Raw genomic sequence first — 23,696 nt, forward strand, 5'->3', positions numbered from 1 at the left:
TTAAATGTGGTTTCATGTCGGGCCTTCACAGTGAAATGAGTTTCTGTGGAGGGATGATCTAGTTCAGACTGAATTATTCTGACGGCGGTTTGGTTCTTGATTGCTGCGACTGATTAAATAATATATGATGAGCATGTTAATGAAGGAGAACGAGGCTCCTCCCACCAGCCTGTGTCTGAACACTGAAGCTGGTTAAAACAGTTTGTTGTGTGACCATGAATTATGAGCAGATTTGTCTAATTTCAATCAATTTATATCACAAATTCCCTATTTCACTCTTGTTTGATAAAGAAAAACTACAGTGAGCAGCTGTTTGAGTCTTTTTGTTTTACATGATGTGTTTTTAAAGATTTACGTCTTTCGGTGAGCCAACAGCCACAGACTGAGGAGGGAAGTCAGTGTTTCAGTGAAAATATAGAAAAACATCAGATTCCAGTATTTAGTATCTTCTGCTTCGCTTTAAATTTGAGCTCAGTGTTAATTGATGTCCATTAACTAGACTCATTGTGTGACATGACATAATTCAAAATGGATAAATTGCCTTTGAAAACCTTAAGAGAAATAAAAACCTGCACTTTGAAGTACGACCACCAGATGGTGCTACAGACTCAGAGCTGAGTGTGAGAGTCAGAGGAAGAGGAGGCTGCTGGGAGGAGGAGGATGATGATGAGGATGATGATGATGAGGAGGATGATGATGATGAGGATGAGGATGATGATGATGATGAGGAGGATGATGATGATGAGGATGATGATGATGAGGATGATGATGATGATGATGAGGAGGATGATGATGATGAGGATGATGATGATGATGAGGATGATGATGATGATGAGGAGGATGATGAGGAGGATGAGGAGGATGATGAGGATGATGATGATGAGGATGAAATCAAAACAAACAAAAACCCGAACTCATTTCATGTCCAGAACTCTAAATCCTACAGTACCATGATCCTCCAAGCTCCCGAGCAGTTTTTGCTCTTTTGTATTTTGAGTTTTTAGTTTGTACAAAATGGATTTTTCTAATATTTGTTCATGAGGTCAGAAGTTCACCGTTACTTTTGTTTCCTGCTTTTCCAGAGGGAGTCAGAGGAAAAGCAGCGCCCCCTGCTGCCTCACCTGGTCATCACCTCTGATGACGTGGTTTTCGTGTCGAGACAAAGTCTCTGACTGCGTCGTCCCACCGTCCGAACTGAACACAACTGAACGCTGGGTATTTACCCATGATCCTCTGCTTCCTGAGCCTGATAGAGCTGCTGCTGCTGCTGCTGCTGGAACAAATCCACCAAACTCCTGTTCAGTTTGCCGCTGAACGTTGGAGGTAAACGCTGGTGTGAAAGTTGCATCATGTTGGTCTGAACAAGCACCAGTGACGTGGACGGAGCGTGACGCGTGTCAACGCCGTCGTTCTTCCTGATCTGTGGTCGGTTTCAGTCATTTTGTGTCTTTGCAGTCACGTGATTGCGAGGACATGTGAAATGGATCTTTGGCCACAGACTCGTGGTCGTGTGATGATCAGCCAGACGAGGAGGCGATGAAAGACAAACTGATGAGGAGGAGGCGAGTCCGCGTCTCTCAGCTGTCCATGGAAAAGTGCAGTTAGAGTCGTCCTGTCCTCTGTCCGCTGTTCCAACTCCATCCGTCCAGAATCCAGCGGGTCGCCGCCGCCGCCGCCGGTCGGCTCTGCGGAGCACGTGATTCGCCGGCTAGTCGTCGTCCGCCCGCAGCGTCAGCTCCAGCTCGCCACCGAACAGCTCCTTGTACAGAGGAGGGAAGTGCGTCCGAACCACGTCGGGGTAAACGGCTCGGAAGGCCGATAGTTTCTCCGTGTGCCGACTGCACAGGGAACGCAACGCTGAGACTTTACACCTGAGCTGAGGAGGAAGAAGAGGGAGAGGAGGAGACACGTGGTTAGATGATCGTAGACACGTCAGGTTGCTGTGTGGACACTTTCAGTGTGCAATCTTTTACATCTTCAGCTGCTCTGACTTCACATCTGAATGTGTCTGAATGTGACTCTTGAGTTTCAGGTCTTGAAGTTCACTACTTCTCCACAGAGGGGCAGCGTGGAGCCATTTTCCTTTTGGTTGAGACTCTTTCCACCAGACTCGACGCTCAACATCAATTTTTCTACATAAAATATAAACATGAACTTTTTCGGCATTGTTTATTCTGTTAACTCTAAGTTTTTTATCTCAGCGTGTGTGTGTGTGTGTGTGTGTGTGTGTGTGTGTGTTTTGGTGTGTACCTTGTGCAGAACTCCGTCTCCTCTCTGGTTCTTCTGCAGGACGTGTTGCAGAGCTAGATGAGTCTTCTGCTGCAGCTTCTCCACCTGCAGCTTGTCCTGCAGCCACGTCCGGTCTACACACACACACACACACACACACACACACACACAGCTGTTATGTGGCTGCAGAGTGTGATGGACGGACTGAGGTGAATGTGAGTACATGTGGGACGAACCTGCGGAGAGCAGGACGAAGGAGGAGAAGAGAGCGAGCTCGTCCTCCGTCAGATGCAGCGAACACAAACTCTTAGCGAAGTCGAACACCGACGCGATCAAATCATCGCAGCCTGGTGACACACACACACACACACACACACACACACACACACACACACCAAAGAAAAAATTGTGAAACTGTAGAACGTTTCTGATGAAAACAGGCTAAAGAACTCGTCCTTCAACAGATTTTGATAAAAAGTGTCTTAGAACCTTGAGAACCTAGAGATTTTTTTTAAAAAGTATGATAAGTTATAGAAAATGTCATATTATCATAAGATATAAAATGATATATATAAAAAGTTTTATTATTGTAAGGTATAAAAAAGTAATATCATTGTAAGGGAATAAAAAAACTAATATTATTGTAAGGTATAAAAAAGTAATATTATTGTAAGGCATAAAAAAGTTAAATTATTGTAAGGTATGAAAAAATCAAATTATTGTAAGGTATGAAAATATCATATTATTTTAAGGTATGAAAATGTTTTAAGATGTCATGGTATAGCTACCGATAAATCTTTTAAAAATCAAATAGTGTACGGGGGGAATAAGGTAAATAAATGTCATAGTACTGTAGGCAAAAAAAGTAACAAAAGAAAAATGTCATAGTATAATAAAGATAATTTATAATAATATAGTAAGGTATATAAATGTTATTTTAGTAAGGTATGAAAATGTAATATTATTGAAAGGTATAAGATTGGAGGTCGTACTCACCTAGAGCTTTGAAGACGTCCGGACCTGCAAATTTCCCATCGAAGTAAACCGTGTTGTTCTGCGAGTCAAACACGCGACACATGCGGACGAAGACGACCTCCAGAGAACCTGGCAGAGACACATGACACCGAAGATTAATGTCTGAATCTGTTCTAATCTACCATAATGATTATTTAATGACTCGCTGCTCATTATCTGATTGACTGGATGAATCAGTCACCACTGATTAAAGCACAGGTGATTTTTAAACATGACTATTTTTATGGGTGAAAGTTTTTGTCCTATGAACAATGACATATCAGAAAAACATTTTTAATGAAGAAAGAATATTTTGTAATTTTCATAAATTAGAATTTCAAAAAATTAAAATATTTTTTAATAAAACTAAATATTTACATTTCTTCTATAGACAAAAATGTAATAAAATATTTTTTTAAATAAGATTATAAAATCTGTTACGATTTACCTGACTTAGCTATCCAGTTAAAGTTAGCATGACAATCTAAAATCCTTTCAGGTTTTTTGTTAAACACGATTGTCATCTAAAATATTTGGCGATGCTCAAACTGTGAAGCAGATGATGTAAAGAGAAAAACAATGAGCGCTTTTTTATGTGCTAGCTAGCAACGTGGCTACAATCACTATAATACACAGAATACATAGAATACTACATTCAATTAATGTTCAACCCTAAAACAACAAAATCTATATTCCAGCGATAACAAAATGGCCGTTTGTTGTATCATCTGACTCTAATATGATGATGATTTGATGGCTCCTCTCACCAGCTTTCAGCAGCACGATCTGGTCGTTCTGGCAGAGATCCATGAAGCCGTCGATGCGCTTGGCGAACTCCACCACGTACTGGATCGCCTCGGTGATCTTCACGGCGCAGAGCTGCCACATCCCCTCCCGCGGCTGCACAGTGCAGAGGAAGGATGTTAGACGATGTACGTGAAAACACGGCTGCCGTTACGAGAGCAGAGGTTTAAAATATGTCCTGTGAACAGCGCCACCTCCAACGCTACAGCTACGGGCTGACGAACATGGGGCTAGCTAGCTATGCTAACTTCAATCGGAGAAAAGAAGTAATTAAACTCGAAGAGTTAACGTTACGTTTCTGTTTCATTACTGGAAACAGCTTTTGGTGAGAAAATGAACAAAGTTTTATGAGCAAATGTTTGTAAGTAAACAGCTGCGCTAATGCTAGCGTCGGCTATATAGCACTAGCAAACATTAACATATAGCCCCCAGGATAGACGCCATTAAAGGGGCGCGCGGCGGACGCACCTTGCTCTGGTAGCTCTCCACCTCGTCCTGCAGGAAGTTCTGCCAGCTCATCTGCTGAAGCTCCTCCCTCAGGTACTGACACGTCTCCAGGTGAGACCTGGAGGTGACGTGGGCCAGGTGATCTGAAATATAAGGACAACGCGACACCGAGAGGGTGAACAAGGGGACATTTAAAAAGAAAAACAAACCTTTGAACCCCCCCTCCAAAACAGAGCCAAAATATCTTGGATGTGGACGCCGCCATTTTGTAGTCGAAACACCATTCGAATCCAGAGTCTGCAAAATAGTGAGATCAGAAACTCTTGAACGTACATCAATGTGATAAGAACTACCTCAGATGACAGAAACCATCTTTGAAAACATTTATTGTCATGCTGTCATGTCGTCCATCTTTATTTACAGTCTGTGGTCTGAACCTGGTAAATACCAAACCATCATCACAACCTAACATCCTGACGTTTATGATGTTTTAAATTTCTAGTACATCGATGGGACTTAGTCGACAACATGTTTGAGTTTGCAGCTCAGATAAGAAAACAGAGAAAGAAAGAAACAGTACAGTAATTATTGTTCCGCTCAGCTCCTCTGATCTCAGCAGAGACCAAACAACACGACACGAGGTAGAAGAACACGGGCAGGCAGCTAATGAAACTGGTGTTTGGATCAGGGGTTGGAGTCGAGGCTGTGACGATAAAAAATGCTTTGGTCAAAGAAGAACAAAAAAGAATAATCTCCAGGGAGAGAGAGGAGAGAAGATTCCGGCGAGCGAGCGGCTCGTCCCACTTGGCTCTAATTAACAGACGGATAATTACCACACAGGTTTTAATGAGCTCTGAAGACGAGTTTCTAACCTCCTGCTATTTTAAACCACCTCTCTCCACACACACACACACACACACACACACACACTCTCTCCACACACAACCACACACACACACACACACACACACACACTCTCTCCACAAACACACGCACACACACACACACACACACACACACACACTCTCTCCACAAACACACTCACACACACACACACACACACACACACACATACACATACACACACACTCTCTCCACGAACACACACACACACACACACACACAAACACACACTCTCACACACACACACACTCTCACACAAACACACTCTCACACAAACACACACACACACACACACTCTCACACACACACACACACACACACACACACACACACACACACACACACACACACACCTCTCTTCCTCTAATTGATCCTTATTTTTCCTCCACTTTTCTTTTTCTCTGTTTGTTTTTCGCTCGCAGCTCTCCACGACTTTCTGCTGTTACTACTCGCCGGATGATTTATGTTTTTCCCCACACATGCAGTTGGGAGGATTATATATCCAGATTACTGATCTCATCCATTTCTCTGAGCTCGCAGAGGGAGAATCAGACCTGTGACCAGGCCTCAGCTGATGTTCTGGGATTTAGTCTCTGAAAATGCAGCTGATCCTTAGTTGATCCTTTAACTTTACACAAAAGCCTTTTAAAGACATGGAATGTGTGACAGAGCTGCTTCACACACACACACACACACACACACACAGTAGACGACTTTTACATCGACGTCCCTTGCGGCATCGTTCGGACACGACAGCAGTCAAAAGAAGAAAATTATAAAAGGTCAAAGTCAAAGTGTGTATTTTTCGTAATTTTCTGGCGCCATCTGGTGGTAAAGTCACAAACTGCAATAAACTGAGCGACCGACAGGGGACACTTTATGGCGGCGCGCCGCTTATTCCATTTCCTTTTTCCATCAGCGTCTGAAAATTCAACATGAACGCGACGTGTTCTGGAGCGTTTAGTTCAACAACCATATTCAACCAGACGTAGAAACATGGAGACTCACACGGAGGTCGCTCCACCTCATGGAACTATATTTAACATATATGAACAGAGTTATGGACAATATGTTCAACTTCTGTGAATAAGTTCTTCGAAATATTACACACTTGTAGCTTTAAGGAAGAAGTGTTTTTCAGATTCACAGTAAATATCAGTCTGTCGTTTAATTAATTAAAATCCGTCATATTTAAATTCATGAAAAGATTTTATATAAAATCTTAATTTTACAGATAAATGATGTGCAGTAAAAACAATTAGAGCCTGACTGATTTTTTTAATTTTTCAATGGGGCCGATATCGATATTTGGGAGTAAAAACTTTCAATTACAGATATTTAATTTACTTATATTTATATATTTGTTATATTATATATGTTGTTATCAAACCCTATTGACAAAGAAATGCAATTGAGTCTGGATATGTCAGAGTTTAACCGTAAACGTAATTATAAATAACTAAAAAATCAAACACAAATAGAACCAAATATATAGAACTAGAAAATATATTAAACATATTTTTTGAATGTAAAACATAAACATGAATACACTTTTCTACATTGTATGCAAACACAGACTCGAATACTGACGTTGTCAGTGAAAGTCATATCAATCCGTCGAGCTCCAGTTAAAAGTAAAATTTTTGCCGCCAGAAGGTATAAAGAAGCAGAAAATGTAAAGAACAAGTATCTCAGATTAGTACTTCATCATATTAGTGAATTCAGTTAAAGATCGGTTCTTTTTCCTGATTCCTTCATCTCACCGAGTTCGGCCACGGACGACGCGGTGGGCGACGCGTCTCCGTCGCTGAAGGAGCAGTACGGGAAGAAGCCGGACCCGTAGTCGCACAGCGGCTCCGGTTTGATGCCGTTAATATCCAGTCCTGATTGGTCCGGAGACGGCTGGATGTCCAGGTAGAAGGTACCGCCTCCTTCTCCTCCGGAGTCGGCCTGTCAGAGGAACAGATGATACAAGATGATAATCATAATCAATTGATTTTTAGAGTTCTTTTGTAAAAACACAAACCTTGGATGACACTGATCGTCCATCGGGGGAGTTCTGCTCCAAGTAGCCCCCCAGTTCATCGGGCAGCTCCGTGAGGCCGGTGGAGGAGAGGCCGTAGTGGGGGGACGGCGGCTCCGCCTCTCCCGGGCTCGGGCTGCCGAGGCCCGGATGGGACAGGAGGACGGGACCCTGCTGCTGCTGCTGCTGCTGGAGACGATGCTTCTGGACCTCAGCGTACAAACTGTCCCGCTGCTTCTTGGACATGCGACCGAACTTCACCGCTGAGTGTCGGGGACAGAAGAGCAGAAGTAAGACGTAAGTAAAGAGACACGCTGACGGTTTCCCTCTGCTTCAGCCTTTATGCTAAGCTACGCTAACCACACATTAGCCCAACTGTGTTCTTAAATAATCACTCAAAGTCTCTCTGTTACTTTACTCATCTGCAAAAGAACTTCCATGTCAGTGAGGGGACGGGACACAACACGTCCCTACCCATTGTGGTTTGTAAAAGAGAAATGAAGTGTGTGAGGGGACGGGACACAACACGTCCCTACCCATTGTGGTTTGTAAAAGAGAAATGAAGTGTGTGAGGGGACGGGACACAACACGTCCCTACCCATTGTGGTTTGTAAAAGAGAAATGAAGTGTGTGAGGGGACGGGACACAACACGTCCCTACCCATTGTGGTTTGTAAAAGAGAAATGAAGTGTGTGAGGGGACGGGACACAACACGTCCCTACCCATTGTGGTTTGTAAAAGAGAATTGAAGTGTGTGAGGGGACGGGACACAACACGTCCCTACCCATTGTGGTTTGTAAAAGAGAAATGAAGTGTGTGAGGGGACAGGACACAACACGTCCCTACAGAAAGTAAAGAGCTGAATCAGCCACAGAGGAATCACGTCGTGGACACCAGGCGCCTCTGCTCTGCTGACGGCCACTTTTTTGTTTATGCGTCTGCAGACGAACATCTTGCAAACTGCTGACCACCAGATGTTTCTGCAGGTGTGAGTGTGTATTTGTGTTTTTCAGTTTGCAGTGTGTGTGATTCGTGTGTGTGTGCGTCTCACCGTCCCGGGACATGCCCACGGCCACACATTTCTGCAGACGGCAGTGCTGGCAGCGGTTCCGGCTCGTCCGGTCGATCAGACAGTTCTTCTGGCGAGGACACGAGTAGGCGGCGTTGCTCTGCTGGCTGCGTCTGAAGAAGCCCTGCGACAGGAAGGAGACGAAGCGGACGAGTCAGAGCCACGCGGTCGGACCATCTCGTCTTATGAACCGCTTTCTTCTCTCTCGTCCCTTTTCTCCCAGAATCCCTCATTCCGTCAGCCTCTCTCTCTCTCTCAGAGATAAATCTCCATCAGCTGCTCGTGGGCTGTGACACGAGCCTCCAGCTGCCGGAGCAGCAGCGGCTGAACGCACCGGCTTGTTTGGGAGACGTTCTGACAGGAGACGGTTTCCTGACTGAACGTCGAACGTTTCCCACGATGCTGTTAACAGGACGCAGACGCCGGGACGGAGAGAGAGAAGCTGCCACAGTAGGATTTACATCAGACTCGAGGAGTTGTGTGTTAATACAGTGAATACGACCTCGGGATGAAGTCTGATCATTTAAAATCACAAACAAGGTTTGTAAGTTACTTCAAGCAGAGGGTGAGGTGGTGGAGGAGAGGGCGGGGCTTACCTTACAGCCCTCGCAGGTGATCACCCCGTAGTGGATCCCTGACGATTTGTCTCCGCAGATCTTACAGGGAATTATTTCAATCTGAGCTGCAGAGAGAAAACAACGACACATCTGTCAGCAGCTGATGTGTTCACTGACCTGCAGGATGAACCACGTTTGATGCTGGGTATAAAGAAACCCCTGTTTTATCAGTAAAAACTGAACCAAAACAACTGAGCTGAAAACAAACAATGATTCAAACCGGACGAAACGGATTCGAGGCTCAGGCTCAAAACTAAAACGAACTCCGTCCACACGATCGTTTTATTCCCGTGTCAGAAATAATCTGCGTCCACATTTACACCCCTGAAAACACACGCGTCGCGTAACATGACCATTCAGGTTAAAACAGGAAGTAGACTGTCTCCTCCGAAGGAGCAGCAGCGTTTCCACATTTGCCTTCTTCAAACAGCAACAACAACACAAACTACAGAAATATAATAAAGTTAATTTATAAAACATCGCGAAATGCAAAAGAATCAACTCGTAAATAAATACAAAAAAATCTAAATGACAGAAGTTCACTTTATGAAACAACATCAAACAGTAGACGAACAGAGACACGTGTCTTTCAGGCTGGAACCTCCCCGATGAAGTTTACGTCTCCAGCTGTTTTCAGACAGGAAGTCCGGAAAATGTCAGGACACAATTTCTTGGGGGCTGGAGGAGAAACTCGGAACAACATCTGCACCTACAGAGGAGTTCAGGACAGAGTCTGAGTCATCGCCATCACTACCATCTGACATCAGACGCGGTTCCAGCCGTCGTCATGTGCGATGCACGTGTTCAGCAGCGTTGTATGAAATATTGAAGGTAATGTAGTAAACAGTGAGACGACCTCTGATGACCTCAATGAGAAACCAGGCTCCTCGGGGTCAACGGAGGTTAAACTGCAGCGGCTCCGCTTTCAGCGTGGAAGCACATCGACCCGCCTGGCGAGTGAGTATTTATATACTCGCTGAGCGACAGCTCGGCTCTGAGCAGCTAAATTTAGAGAGGGGAGTTATGTAACACACACACACACACACACACACTGAAAACACGGTGGTGCAGGGTGAGAGTGAAGGAAAGACTGATCATTTTATTTGATTAATCTGAGAATACAACGTACGGAGGCCCTGAAGGGTCAGCTGAGCAAAACATGTTTTCTTATACTTGAAATGAACCTGAATTGAAACTAATGTGGATTTTTAAAAAATAAGATATAATTGTATTATTTTTCTCTCTCTCAGTGAGTCTGGACCCGCCCCCTGCCCCGCCCCCCCCCGGGGCAGGACCGACCACCTGACCCGGTGAACGAGGATCTACGTGATCCGGCTGCACCCAGTGAACCTCGGCTGGAGTCAGATTAACTGTGAGAGCTTTTCTTCTATTCTGCTGCAGCCTCAGATCACGAGAGGCAGAGACGAGGGAGAAGTCGTCCGATCGCGTCAACGCGTCCAGATCTGGAACACGACACCAAACACACACACACACACACACACACACACACGTGGGTGTGTGTGTGTGTGTGTCCTCTGAACCAGATCAGACCAGAGCAACAGAGCAAGACAGTGACTCCGCCCACTTTTTGAGCAGCTCCAGTTCCGGAAGTGAATTTCCCCATTCATTCATTCACTCCATTGACATTTCATAAAATCCTCATACGAAGAGTTTGAAGTCTGGAACCAAGACGATAAGCTACGTGATGAATCGTTACCATCAAACGTTTTATTTATTCAGACCCAAAAAATATTTGGAAAACGGAAGAACAGGCAAAGGTACAAGACACGTAATGACTTCAAGAGCCACGGAACTACAGACAGACAGACAGACAGACAGACAGACAGACAGACAGACAGACAGACAGACAAACAGACAGACAGACAGACAGACAGAGAGACAGACAGACAGACAGACAGACAGACAGACAGACAGAGAGACAGACAGACAGACAGACAAACAGACAGACAGACAGACAGACAGACAGAGAGACAGACAGACAGACAGACAAACAGACAGACAGACAGACAGACAGACAGCGGTCAAATGCGAAGCAGGAAGCAATTATTAAAATGGTTTATTGGCTCAGGTCTGACAGGTACCTGCTCACACTCACACACTGAAGTTCCTGTGCTGCAGTTTCCTCTCAGTAATTAGCTCCGAGCGTTAATCCCGTCTGAATATTCTGCGTCTCCACATGAAAGAGGACGTTGAACAAAGTGCCGCCGCCGCTGCGGTTATTCATAGTCTTCTGTCCAGAGGCCTCGGGCTCCGTCTCCTCTGTCTCTTGTGTCTCTTCCGTCTCTTGTGTCTCTTGTGTCTCTTGTGTCTCTTGTGTCTCTTGTGTCTCTTCCGTCTCTTGTGTCTCTTGTGTCTCTTTTGTCTCTTCCGTCTCTTCCGTCTCTTCTGTCTCTTCTGTCTCTTGTGTCTCTTCTGTCTCTTGTGTCTCTTCTGTCTCTTGTGTCTCCTCTGTCTCTTGTGTCTCTTGTGTCTCTTGTGTCCCTTGTGTCTCTTGTGTCTCTTGTGTCTCTTCTGTCTCTTCTGTCCACCAGCCTCGGGCTCCGGCATCCAGAGAGAAGGGAATAAAAAATGAACCTCGACGCGACTCGAGTAAAGTGTGGGAGCGACGACAGTGACCTGCTGTTGAAGCTGCACGTCGCGACGCGTCGCGTCGGTTTCACGTTGCGTCCAGTCAAAGAGACTTTTCATCTTCTTGTCTCGTCACAAAGTATCTGAGGCGTAGACGCGATGCGGCTGAACAGAGACAATCAGGATTTGCACGATTTCACATCGCTGATATCCGACAGGAAACCAGACGCATCTTCGGGTCCTCGACGAACCGCGTTTCATTCCAGCAGCCAGCACCGGATTCTATTTCTGTTCTACTTCATTTTATTCTTACATTTCCCCTGAGCTGCTCTCATCTCATCTCATCTCATCTCATCTTACTGAGCTGCACTGAAGCAGGACGAAGCTTCAGAAAGCTCCAGCGAAGACTCAAGAGCAACTGGCGTTGATGCATTGACTGGTCAAAGTCAACTAACGACAGAACTTCCTCCAGAAGAAGAAGGAGCTGTTGAGGGCGAATGACTGACAAGAGATCGAAAGAATAACAATCACTGATGTGTTGATGAATCGTATGAGACATTTTTCAAGCCCAAAAAATGAAAAACAACGTGATGGTTCCCGTTTCTTTCTGTAGGATTTGCTGGTTTTCTCTTTCTTGTATGTTCGTACGTTTAATTTTTTTAGGTACGAAAATAAATTCTTACATCTGAAAAACAGGAACCATCAAATGATCTGCTTTTTTTTGGGCTTGAAATTGTGTCAAAAGATTAATCGATAATCAAACTACTTAGTGATTAATATTCCGTTGATTGACAAAATTGTTTTTTGACGAATCACTGCAGATCTGAATGTTTATGTTTCCGTCAAACTAGAGATGCAACAGTTAATCGATCAATCAATTAGTAAACATCAACGATTTTGATGATGGATCAAGTAGTTTTTATGAAAAGAAAAAAGAAATCCTCTGATTTCAGCTTCTTAAATATGAAGATCTTCTGGTTTCTTTGCTCCTCTGTGACAGTGAACTGAAGATCTTTGGTGTGTGAACAAAACAAAACACTTGGAGTTTTGGGAAACTCATCGAGATTCATCGAGAGAATAATCGACAGATTAATTGATTATGAAAATGATCGTTAGTTGCGGCCCTACGTCAAACCATCAACATGTATTCCATTGTTTAATCATAATTTTCCATCTGGCAAAAATGGACAAAATGTGTGAAGACAAACGATCAATTTAACCTGAATCTCTGAGTGTCGGACATATTTGACATTTTGTCACCTCGGATTCTGGAAAACGTGTTTGACATTTATTTCCTGACATTTCAGTCACAATAAGAAACTATCACCATATTGAGATTGTGCGGCGATAACGGCGGCGATGGTGATTTCGTCGTCCCGCAGCTCCGACTGACCTTTGCTTTGACGAGTCAGATGTGACAAGGTGTCGTCCTCCCTCCTCCTCCGCCGCTCGCCGAGTCTTTACATCAGCGAAGCCGAGAGGAAATTGTTCTAATGACTCATCGTCGGCCGTCAGGCGCTTTCATGCTCCTCTGCTCCGTCGCCTGTCTGAGCGCCGCCGCCGCTTGTGTTTGAGTCGTCTTCATCGTCTCCCTCTCCGAGCCTTCGTCTTCCTTCTTCGTTCTCTTTCTTCTTCTTCTTTTCTTCTTCGTCAACGCGTTTCGAGTCAAATGTGACTGTTTGCTTTTGGCTGCAGATCCCCGTCATGTCTCGATTGAAACCTTGAAAGCAAAGCATCTTGGGAAACATCTGCGTCGTCCGTCGACGCCTTCCTGAACTCGTGTCCTTGTTGTCGAACTTGGGAAGTTGAGAAGAGGGCGACTCATTTCATGGTTGTGTCTCTTTCCGTCGACGTCTCCTGAATTACCCACAATGCATTTTGACCTCAGAGAGTTGGGTTGTTAGTTGCGTGTTCACCGTGTTCATGAGAACGACCCCTCTTGTCGCGTTCACGTTCTCACACCTCGGAATTTTCTGACGTTTAAAGAAATGGCGAAGGTCACACACGTTTATTTTCCTACTGAACGTTGAGTTCATACAATGGAATTTTTAGTCGTACAGTTCTTTCTTTTAGAACACGTCTGGGGAAAATTGATAATATCAATAACCTTATCATTCTGCCATTCGGAGTTCATGATGCAGGTTGTGTACGCATCCTCGTGATCCATTCTCCCTCTCAGACGTTGCCAACAGCCACTGTTCTGTAATCTCCTTGGCGAGCGTCCAGATAATCTCGGCGTGGATGTAACGGCGGCGACATATGGCACCGCACGCGGAGCGCGAACACCCTCGTTCAGCCTGACACCAGACGAGGCAGCAGCTTGTTCTTCAGCCACAGTTGGTGGTTCTGTTAGTCACATCTCCGGCAGCTCGCCACGGTAATCTCCAAACTAAAGGGTCTTTGCTTTGCCTCAGTGGTTCTAAAGGTTCAATCTTCCCCCCCTGTGGAACAATATTGTCCTTTTGCTTAATGTTCATTTCTGTGGATATGTACAACCAACCCTCCCGAAGGAAACAAAACGGAGAACACATCTCAATAGCCAATTTCATTTCTTCAGATGTGTCTCAGGAGACGTTTACACACTCCAGACTCTTGCTGGTAGATTTGTGGCCTGACCACAAGCTGTAGCTCCTTGTTTCTAAACCGCGCGAGCAGCAGAGGTCCGGCTCTGCCAACGTCAGTCAACCACTTTGGTCCAGACATTGACGTGACCAGAGGATAAACCCCCAGATTTTTACACAAGCACCAGTCAGTTTTTTAATTATTAATGAAACATGTCTTCTGGATGGACTGGAAGGAGAGTGGACAAAGACATTTATGATTTCCACACGAGGACTCCTGCTAACTTTAGGTTTATCCGCCAACATTTTTTTCCCAGCGCCATCATCAGGTCACATTTTAATTTCTAAAATACTTTGCTTTACGCTCAAACATCTGCAGAACTAGTGACGTCCCTATCGGCCTCAGCTGTTCTTTGTGTTCAGAGCTGATTAGGAAATATTAGCAATCTAACACAAGCTAGGCTATATGTACGTTTTCTCTGCTGCTGAACAGGTTTTTTTTGTTGTTGCCGGCAGCGGGTGGTGTTGGTGACAGTCGCTCGAGTCCAAGAGCTTCAGTCGTTGTTGTGTTTACAAGACGGTTTGTAATGCGTCCTCACCTTACAGTGACCAGACGGGCAGTTAGCATGCTAACGTCAGTTGAAGCAAATAGCTATGGAAATGGAAGCAAAAAAAAGGACGTAGCATTAGCATTGTTTTCCTCCGCTGGTGAGTATACTTGGTGAGTTCTGCCTGATAAGCAAGTAAACAGATGTAAATGCTAACGTTGGCTAACGTACATATAGCACCTTTAAACTAAGATGGTGAACATCGTACTTGCCACAGATTTAAAACAGAACAACTGTCTGAAAGCACCTTTAATCACGTCTGAATCTGAATCTGTGGATGACAACCAACAACGGGAGGCAGACAAAACGAAAGACCTCAGAGAACCTTGACTTCAGAACTCGTACCTCAGACTTCACACCGTCTTCCTTCTGATGCCGCTGTTTGAAGGATGTGCCGTGTGAAATCCTCTGGCCTGCACTGAAATAACAAACTGAAACTATTGTTCTCCAGCAATTATGTTCAGCGCTGCAGATGAACAACCGAACCTCCGCTTCTCCCTGTGGGCCCGGCGGATGCTCACGTGTATAGATACCACTGTATAATGTGTAACTGGCTGTATAGCGGCGCTAAAGTGAAAGGCTAATGAGCTGGAAGAATTTTATGTGAGCCACCGCTGTTTACACCAAAGATCGGGCTAAACAAGTCCCTGATGGATAAATTATCTGATGCACACGGAAAGAAATAAAGTTTTTCAGAGACGGGATCAAAGGAGGAGGAGAGAGGAGGCCGCGAAGACACTGTGCCTCCAAATATGTCAAGGTTTTCTGTGGAAACACAACATCCCCCCTCCCCCCTCCCTCCGCCTGGAGTTCACTTCAGATGTGATTTAGTTTCTGCTCCTCGGCTGAATTATCTTCGTCTCGCAGGTTTTAATTTGTTGTTGTTCCTTCGGTTCAGTCGTTGTTTTTCTGTTTTTTTTTGTTTTTTTTAAATCAACAGCTACTTTTAAATATGAGGAAGTTTTAAACTGGAGCAGTGATCACACATGGCTTCAGTCTCAAACTGTGGCTGCTGAGAGGAAATGAAGGTCGAATGAACTGGAAATGTGCACGAAGCCGAGAACCAACAAACTTCTCATAAGCAGCAGGAATCAAACTTTCACTTTTTGCAAGAAAAAAATGCTGATGCAAGGAGCTGTGCTCTACGTCATGCACAAATCACATGGTCCTGGTCACATGATGAGGTCATGATTGACAGTTGCCACTGACTCGGCTCGACTCCACGATCACTGCTGCACAGACTCTGACTCCACATGACGTCACCAGCACAAGATGGAGGCTCCTGAATCTGAGATGTTTTAGCTTCTTTTTTATATAAACGAGAGGAAGAAAAGACATGTTGTCATCTTTATATACAGTCTCTGATCGTCTTTATATACAGTCAGTGATCATCTTTATATACAGTCAGTGATCGTCTTTATATACAGTCTCTGATCGTCTTTATATACAGTCAGTGATCATCTTCATATACAGTCACTGATCGTCTTTATATACAGTCAGTGATCGTCTTTATATACAGTCAGTGATCGTCTTTATATACAGTCTCTGATCGTCTTTATATACAGTCACTGATCGTCTTCATATACAGTCTCTGATCGTCTTTATATACAGTCAGTGATCGTCTTTATATACAGTCTCTGATCGTCTTTATATACAGTCAGTGATCATCTTTATATACAGTCAGTGATCGTCTTTATATACAGTCAGTGATCGTCTTTATATACAGTCTCTGATCGTCTTTATATACAGTCAGTGATCGTCTTTATATACAGTCTCTGATCGTCTTTATATACAGTCAGTGATCGTCTTTATATACAGTCACTGATCGTCTTTATATACAGTCACTGATCATCTTTATATACAGTCAGTGATCGTCTTTATATACAGTCAGTGATCGTCTTTATATACAGTCACTGATCGTCTTCATATACAGTCACTGATCGTCTTTATTTACAGTCACTGATCATCTTTATATACAGTCAGTGATCGTCTTTATATACAGTGAGTGATCGTCTTTATATACAGTCAGTGCTCATCTTTATATACAGTCACTGATCGTCTTCATATACAGTCACTGATCGTCTTTATATACAGTCAGTGCTCATCTTTATATAAAGTCACTGATCGTCTTTACATACAGTCACTGATCATCTTTATATACAGTCACTGATCGTCTTTACATACAGTCAGTGATCGTCTTTATATACAGTCACTGATCGTCTTTATATACAGTCAGTAATCGTCTTTATATACAGTCTCTGATCGTCTTTATATACAGTCAGTGATCGTCTTTATATACAGTCACTGATCGTCTGTATATACAGTCGATGTGTGTGATGCTGGTGGACAGCAGCTTCTCTCTCCACTTTGAAGAGCGACGACCACATGGTCACACATACCAGGAGAACTTAATTTATTTGCTGTGTACAGTTACAGCCTCTCCATGTGTTTCAGTTGATGTAGGAATTATGTCATCGCCACGACAACAACCCCCACCCGTCCCCCCTCCTCCCTGCAGAGAACAGTTGAATAATCTCCTGGCTGTTGAATAATCCTGTGACATAACGGACAGGCTGAACGCCTCCTGCAGCGCTTTCTCACAGAATGTGAATCAGGACAAGACAGCTTAACACACACAGACACACACACACACACACACACGGGAGGGTTAACGTTAAACTGACTGAGGCTTGATTTCATCCAGCATCAATTTGTGGAGGGACAGGAAATGGGAAAGTGTCAGAATAAAACAAAGAGTCTATATGAACTCCGGACTGTACGATAATCATTAATGCTTCAACAATCTTTACACTCTGCTCAGCCTGATTGTCCTGACATCAGCGGGAGTCCTGTCCTAACTTGTATAATAATAATAATGATGATGAAGAAACAATAACCAAGCAACCAGCAACACATTTCTCTCATAAATCGCAGACTGAACTGAACCTGAGACGTCCGACAACAGCATCGTTTACCTTCAGAACCGGACGAACAGAAAACACTTCCAGTTTCTCCTGAAGAAACTGAGTTGTTCAGTGGGAGAAGAGTTTGTCGAGGGAGTGAACGTCGGCTCGCTGGTTTATTTCTATACTGACAAAAGAAAAAATAATAAATCCCTAAAACAAAGCTTTGTCACCACCAACGAACACGAGACGGACGTTCACGGCGAGTGATGGAAACGTCTCGGGCTGTTTTCAGTCACATCACATCTCATCTTCAAGCGCTCATCCAAGGTCGGGGCACCAGCTCCAGCAGGGGGCCCCAAACTTCCCTTTCCCGGGCACATTAACCATCTCTGACTGGGGGATCCCGAGGCCTTCCCAGGCCAGTGTGGAGATATAATCTCTCCACCAAGTCCTGGGTCTTCCCTGAGGTCTCCTCCCAGTTGGACGTGCCTGGAGCATGGGGCATCCTTACCAGATGCCGAGGCGTCCAGGGGGCATCCTTACCAGATGCCGAGGCGTCCAGGGGGCATCCTTACCAGATGCAGAGGCGTCCAGGGGGCATCCTTACCAGATGCAGAGGCGTCCAGGGGGTATTCTTACCAGATGCAGAGGCGTCCAGGGGGTATCCTTACCAGATGCAGAGGCGTCCAGGGGGTATCCTTACCAGATGCAGAGGCGTCCAGGGGGTATCCTTACCAGATGCCCGAACCACCTCAACTGGCTCCTTTCTACGCAAAGTAGCAGCGGCTCTACTCCGAGTTCCTCACGGATGACTGAGCTTCTCACCCGATCCCTAAGGGAGACGACAGCCACCTTCCTGAGAAACCCATTTCGGCCGCTTGTACCCGTGATCTAGTTCTTTGGGTCATGACCCAGCCTTCGTGACCATAGGTGAGGGTAGGGACGAAGATTGACCGGTAGACCGAAAGCTTTGCCTTCTGGCTCAGCTCCCTTTTCGTCACAACTGTTCGCAAAAGCGAATGCAATACTGCCCCCGCTGTTCCACTTTTGGGGTAAGGGCTCATTCCCTACCCGGATCAACCAACTAAGCAATCAACCAGTCACGTTTTCTCTAAATGGCGGATGATTCCCTGCAGTAGCTCCTCCCAGAGCCACATGACGTCAGAAGGTTCCAACTCTTTTTTTAGGACCAGTAGTTTAGCCCAGACGCTCCGGCTACAGATTTTCCCGTTCCGGCACAAAATGGTTTAAACGGTACGGTTTCTAGAACAGGAACCGACAGCGACGTCGCTGCCGCGTTGGAAAAGAGATGAAACGTCCAGGACGGTGAAGACGAGAGAACGTTCAGAAATGACTTGTGTGTTGTTGGAAAATTCGAAAGGAGACGACAGGAATGTCAGTGTTTCTGTGTTTAGTATATGAAAACATTCATGTTTCATCCCATGAGATGTTTCAGTCTGTACAAACCAGCAGCGACCAGCAGGAGGAACAACAACAATACTGTTACAATTTACTGAGTATTTTATCGTCTTTGGTTTCTGAGTCATTTCTCTATGAAGAAACTAGATTGATAGATATGATGAATGTCAGATTATCACAGTTTCTTTTGTGAATCTGTGGAAACAACTCATTCCAACATCATGTTACATTTACCACATGCAGATCTGAAAACTGTGTCCTCCAGTCCACCTCCTCTCACCCCCTCTCTCCTCCACAGTAGAATTAATTTGACTGGACGATTCCCAGAATAGAATCTACGGTACGAGTGAAGGTTTCATGTTACCGAGTTCGACAGTCGACAATCTGAAGAAAACACGCGTTCGAAACTGAAACACAACGAGAGCAAAGAGAGGAGAAGAACCTGCTCCGAGTGGAGCATCCCGCTCAAAACAACACATCTTTGATTGAACTCAAGTGAGCAGAGGAAAGTTCAGAATAAACACACACACACACACACACACACACACACACACACACACACACACACACACAGACAGACAGGCACACACACACACACGCTCTTACCTTTCATGGCAGAAATAACAAAATACATATCGTCGACACTCTGAGGAGGATCTTCAGTGTGTGTGTGTGTGTGTGTGTGTGTGTGTGTGAGCAGCTCCTCGCAGCTCTGACGTCCTGAGCTGCTGCTGCACAGCATGAGGATCCATGTGACTGTGATGTCATCAGCCAGCCACCGCCCCTCCCCCGCCCCCCCTCTGACTGACGGGCCCGTCGGCCAATGAGAGGACAGAGCTCTGTCCGGCTCTTTGTGTTGTGGTTTGCTTTGTTTCTCGACTCTCATCACTTTCATACGTCAAAGATTCAAACACAGATGAATTAAAGAACAACAATCTGACCCATATGGATTATTTTGGGCAAACAATGAGATTAGGAAGTAACAAATTTCAGGTATCAACATATCGGTTTATAGTTTATTAATAAAAATTATTCAATGATTCCAAAAAAAAGTTGTTATCAAAGCCTCATGACAAAAAACAACTTATTTTAACTATTAAAAAAAAGAAACCAAATAAAACCAAATATATAGAACCTCAAAATAATAGTATAGGAAATAAACCAAATTTTTTGTGAACATGAATCTTTTCTGCATCATTGATTCAGTCAAATAAGATTCTCATATCGTCTGTGAAAGACTCATATCAGCAGATTTTTTTATCATCCAACCAATAAATCAGTCACGGTCAAAAACAAGGTGACACATTCGGTGTCAGTGTCGTGTTGGTTTGATCCGAACACAACAGGAACGTGAAACGAACCGTTTGTGGTTTTTGGTGGAACCATGTGAAACTTCATTAGCGACCAGTGGCGCTCGACTTCCTGTCGCCCTGTTGTCACGACGATGAAGCGCAAGGCATAAAGACTCTTAGACGTTAACATCCCTGAAGTTGTCCTGCTGTGACCCTGAATAAACCACACCGAGTTTCAGTTGGATTTTTGTCTCATTTCGGGTTTTCTGGATTTCATCAGGACGGATCAAAGATGTTCATCGTGATCAACTCAACAGAAACTCTAACCACGCGGCGACAACAACAGTTCAAAGAAACAGAGAGGGAGACGAGGTGAGGAGGATGAAACGAGAGAGAGCAAACCACAGAGAGACTCCGGAGACCAAGAGAACAAAAGAGCGACGCGGCGAGACGGAAAACTGTCGAGCGATCACCGGCAGCGAAGATTCTCATCAGCTGACGACGAACAACAGACTCCAACACTTTCACACGCTGGAAGAGTTCACACTCGGTCAGGATTCTGTGTGTCTGCGTGTCTGTCTGATGGAACCCAGAGACAGAAAGAATCCATGAAATGTTGGGGTGGATCTGGACAAAGGGGGCGGAGCCAGGAATTCATTCTTAGGGAATAATACAGGAATCTTGTGGTTGTGACCCGGATACGAAAACAACGGCAGGATGAGATTTCAGTCACAGACAAAAAAAGAACCGTGACCTTAAAGAAGAAACTTTGAACCTGTTTTTATTTCAGCCGACCTCTTTCAATGTGTTTTCGGATCCTCCTCAGCTCTTGTTCCCGTGGATGACATCTCACAACTTTCCTTTAAAAAACTAAAGTGAAACAAAACTTCATCTCAGCAGTAGGTGAAGGGACTGACATCCCACTCTGCCTCATAAAAAACAAACCCCGGCTGAGCGTCACTGAAAACAGCCGCTGAGTAAAATATTGGCGCTGGAGTCATTCGGCCTGCGGAGAGGAAACCGAGCAGTAGCTTCATTCTTCCTCCAAATTGGCAGAATTTACGCCTCCTCTTCCTCCTCCTCCTCCTCCTCCCATCACGCCCGGCCGATAGATTCCCAGCAGCAAGTTCCCGAGTTGCTTTGGTAAAACGCCTCCCCAGCTCCCGGAGGATCTGTATTCCCTCCCTGCGATCGTCCCGATCACAGACGGCCGCGGCAGGATCTCACGTTCATTATCCGTCACATCGGCTCTAATGAGCGACGCTCGACTGCGGCCTATTGGCAACGCGATCTGTTGCTAAATGGCGTGATTTCGTGACTACGTCATCGCGACGTGTCACCGACGACCTGCCAGTTCGAAACCTCGAGTTTTTGGCGTTTTGTTCAGCGCCATCTTGGAAATCAGAAGTGACCATATTTGGAAGAAGAAGGGGGCTCGTCCACCGCCACCTGCGTCTGTGCACCTATTGGACGGTACCAGCTGTCAATCACACGGTAACCAAGCCCCCAACACATCTGGTGCTTGATGGTCTATTTGACTGTAATTGGATCATAATCTACAAAATGAACATCATGTATTGAAGAAGACTTTGAACCGTAAAGAAATTGAACCATAAACTCCTCAGGAAAATGTTTTACTGACGTTATAAATCAAGTGAGACCGTAGAGTTACGGTCTCATAGAGTCGCCCTCTGCTGGTCAGTACAGAGAATACAGGCTTCAGGCACTTCTGCATTGCCTCAATTTCTGGACCCGGAGTCTACGTCAACAGCTCAAACACCTTCAACACATTCGCCTCATGATCAATTCTCAGACTCTTTCCACACTAACCAAGCACATTACTGCAAAACACACCTGGCCTGTCCCACAGCTGAGGATTCTGGGAAGTCAGTTCCCATCCTGGACTCACAAACGTGAAACTGAACCTTGTCTTTTACTTCCTCAGGTAGCGGTGACGTCAGATAAACTAGGAGCAGCGGTAACATCCACGGATAGAAGAGGAAACAGTGAACTCACATGTGTGCGTCTTCTTCACCGCCGCTGACGAACCTGCAACACACAAGACAACAGATTCAGTCACAGTCTCCAGCTGAAGGTCAGATTTTTATATCGAGATCTTAAGTCAAGCCAAAACCTCAAGGTTCCCAGTGAACGTAGTATATGAAAAAGACAAAAAACAAAGTTTTCCATAAGTCCTTGACATCCGCAGGCTAAACGTTTGGTCCAGCTCCCACGTCAACCTCAAACTCACTTCTTTGTTTCTACCTGTGAAGATGCAATCTCTGGTTTTTGGGCCGATATCATACATATGAATACTGAAGAACAGGCTGGTGTATATCAGCAAATGTGACTCATGCTCACAGTGGTTTCATAGTGTAGTGGTCATCACGTCTGCTTTACACGCAGAAGGTCCTGGGTTCAAGCCCCAGTGGAACCAACCATCTGTTTTATGTCAAGTTGATCTGCTGAAACATATCAAACCTCCGCTCAGCTGAATCCAGTGCATGATACGATCCACAGATAGATCCACAGCACCTGAGACCTCGAGTGGACCACGTTTGATACCTAAGATGCAGGTGGCGGCGGGGTCATTTGTCATAATTCGCGTGAATAAACAAAACCTACGAGTATTTGCCCAAGTGTCGAATGTCAAAAAAAGCAGTTGGGAAAGCCACACAGCTAACTGGGGCTAAAGCTAGTGTGTAATTTTCTGGTGGCGACGATGTAAACTAGAGTCCGACTGATGTGGATATTTGGGAGCATAAAAAGGGAGTAAACATTCCCAATTCCAACATTATACTATATAAATACTGCAAAACAGGGTATATTCAGTGTAACACTGTATTTCGGTTAACATGGTCCTTCTTCAGAGAGGTTCTATAGTGTAGTGGTCATCACGTCTGCTTTACACGCAGAAGGTCCTGGGTTCGATCCCCAGTGGAACCAAACATCTTCACCATTGGGTCAATGTGTGTATATTTAGCTCAAGTTCAAAAATAGAGTGAGGCTAATGAATTTGTGTCCTCCTGTCACTCTTGCATTGACTTTGTATCATCACAAGAAAAGTGTACATCGTGTTTGGTATGAGTGATAAGTTGCGCAGGAAGACTTTTGTTCAAAAACCATCTGCATATTCTGGCAGCAAGACTCCGTGCTACACCACAGGGCTGAAGTGAACTGTGACGAGTACAGATCGACGTTCCAACAACCTCAAC

At 44.8% G+C, this 23,696-nt stretch overlaps 2 protein-coding genes and 2 non-coding genes across 5 annotated transcripts in view; 3 read left to right on the forward strand and 1 right to left on the reverse strand.

Moving 5' to 3' along the window:
* Positions 1-787: 787 nt before the first annotated feature.
* On the reverse strand, positions 788-19,912 carry LOC118301985 (nuclear receptor ROR-alpha A-like). Its single transcript, XM_035627745.2, has 11 exons — positions 19,796-19,912; positions 9,086-9,171; positions 8,472-8,613; positions 7,424-7,683; positions 7,161-7,347; positions 4,516-4,637; positions 4,011-4,143; positions 3,226-3,333; positions 2,466-2,576; positions 2,251-2,363; positions 788-1,876 (listed from the first exon to the last, which is right to left on the reverse strand). The coding sequence occupies exons 1-11, from the start codon at positions 19,821-19,823 to the stop codon at positions 1,709-1,711; spliced, it is 1,458 nt and encodes a 485-aa protein (XP_035483638.2). The 5' UTR covers positions 19,824-19,912; the 3' UTR covers positions 788-1,708.
* Positions 19,913-20,628: 716 nt separating this feature from the next.
* Positions 20,629-23,696, forward strand: part of LOC118302005 (C-type lectin domain family 17, member A) — a 17,463-nt gene continuing 14,395 nt past the window's right edge. The window contains exons 1-2 of one of the 2 annotated variants that reach the window (XM_035627783.2): positions 20,629-21,975; positions 22,427-22,576. The gene's annotated coding sequence lies outside the window, so the exon portion shown is untranslated. The remainder of the gene's footprint in view (positions 21,976-22,426; positions 22,577-23,696) is intronic. The other variant, XM_035627782.2, reaches the window with a different exon arrangement.
* trnav-uac lies at positions 22,846-22,918 on the forward strand. Its single transcript has one exon. It is a non-coding gene; the product is annotated as a tRNA-Val (tRNA).
* Positions 23,355-23,427, forward strand: trnav-uac. Its single transcript has one exon. It is a non-coding gene; the product is annotated as a tRNA-Val (tRNA).

Source organism: Scophthalmus maximus, chromosome 4 (assembly GCF_022379125.1).
Source record: "Scophthalmus maximus strain ysfricsl-2021 chromosome 4, ASM2237912v1, whole genome shotgun sequence".
NCBI lineage: Eukaryota > Metazoa > Chordata > Actinopteri > Pleuronectiformes > Scophthalmidae > Scophthalmus > Scophthalmus maximus.

Bases quoted from the DNA above. Each gene is read 5' to 3' on its own strand.
- LOC118301985 (XM_035627745.2), bottom strand. From the start codon at position 19,823: ATGTATTTTGTTATTTCTGCCATGAAAG. The intron at 2,577-3,225 runs GTGAGTACGACC...GTGTGTCACCAG, and splicing joins GGACGTCTTCAAAGCTCTAG to GCTGCGATGATTTGATCGCG. The intron at 2,364-2,465 runs GTTCGTCCCACA...GTGTGTGTGTAG, and splicing joins CTTCGTCCTGCTCTCCGCAG to ACCGGACGTGGCTGCAGGAC.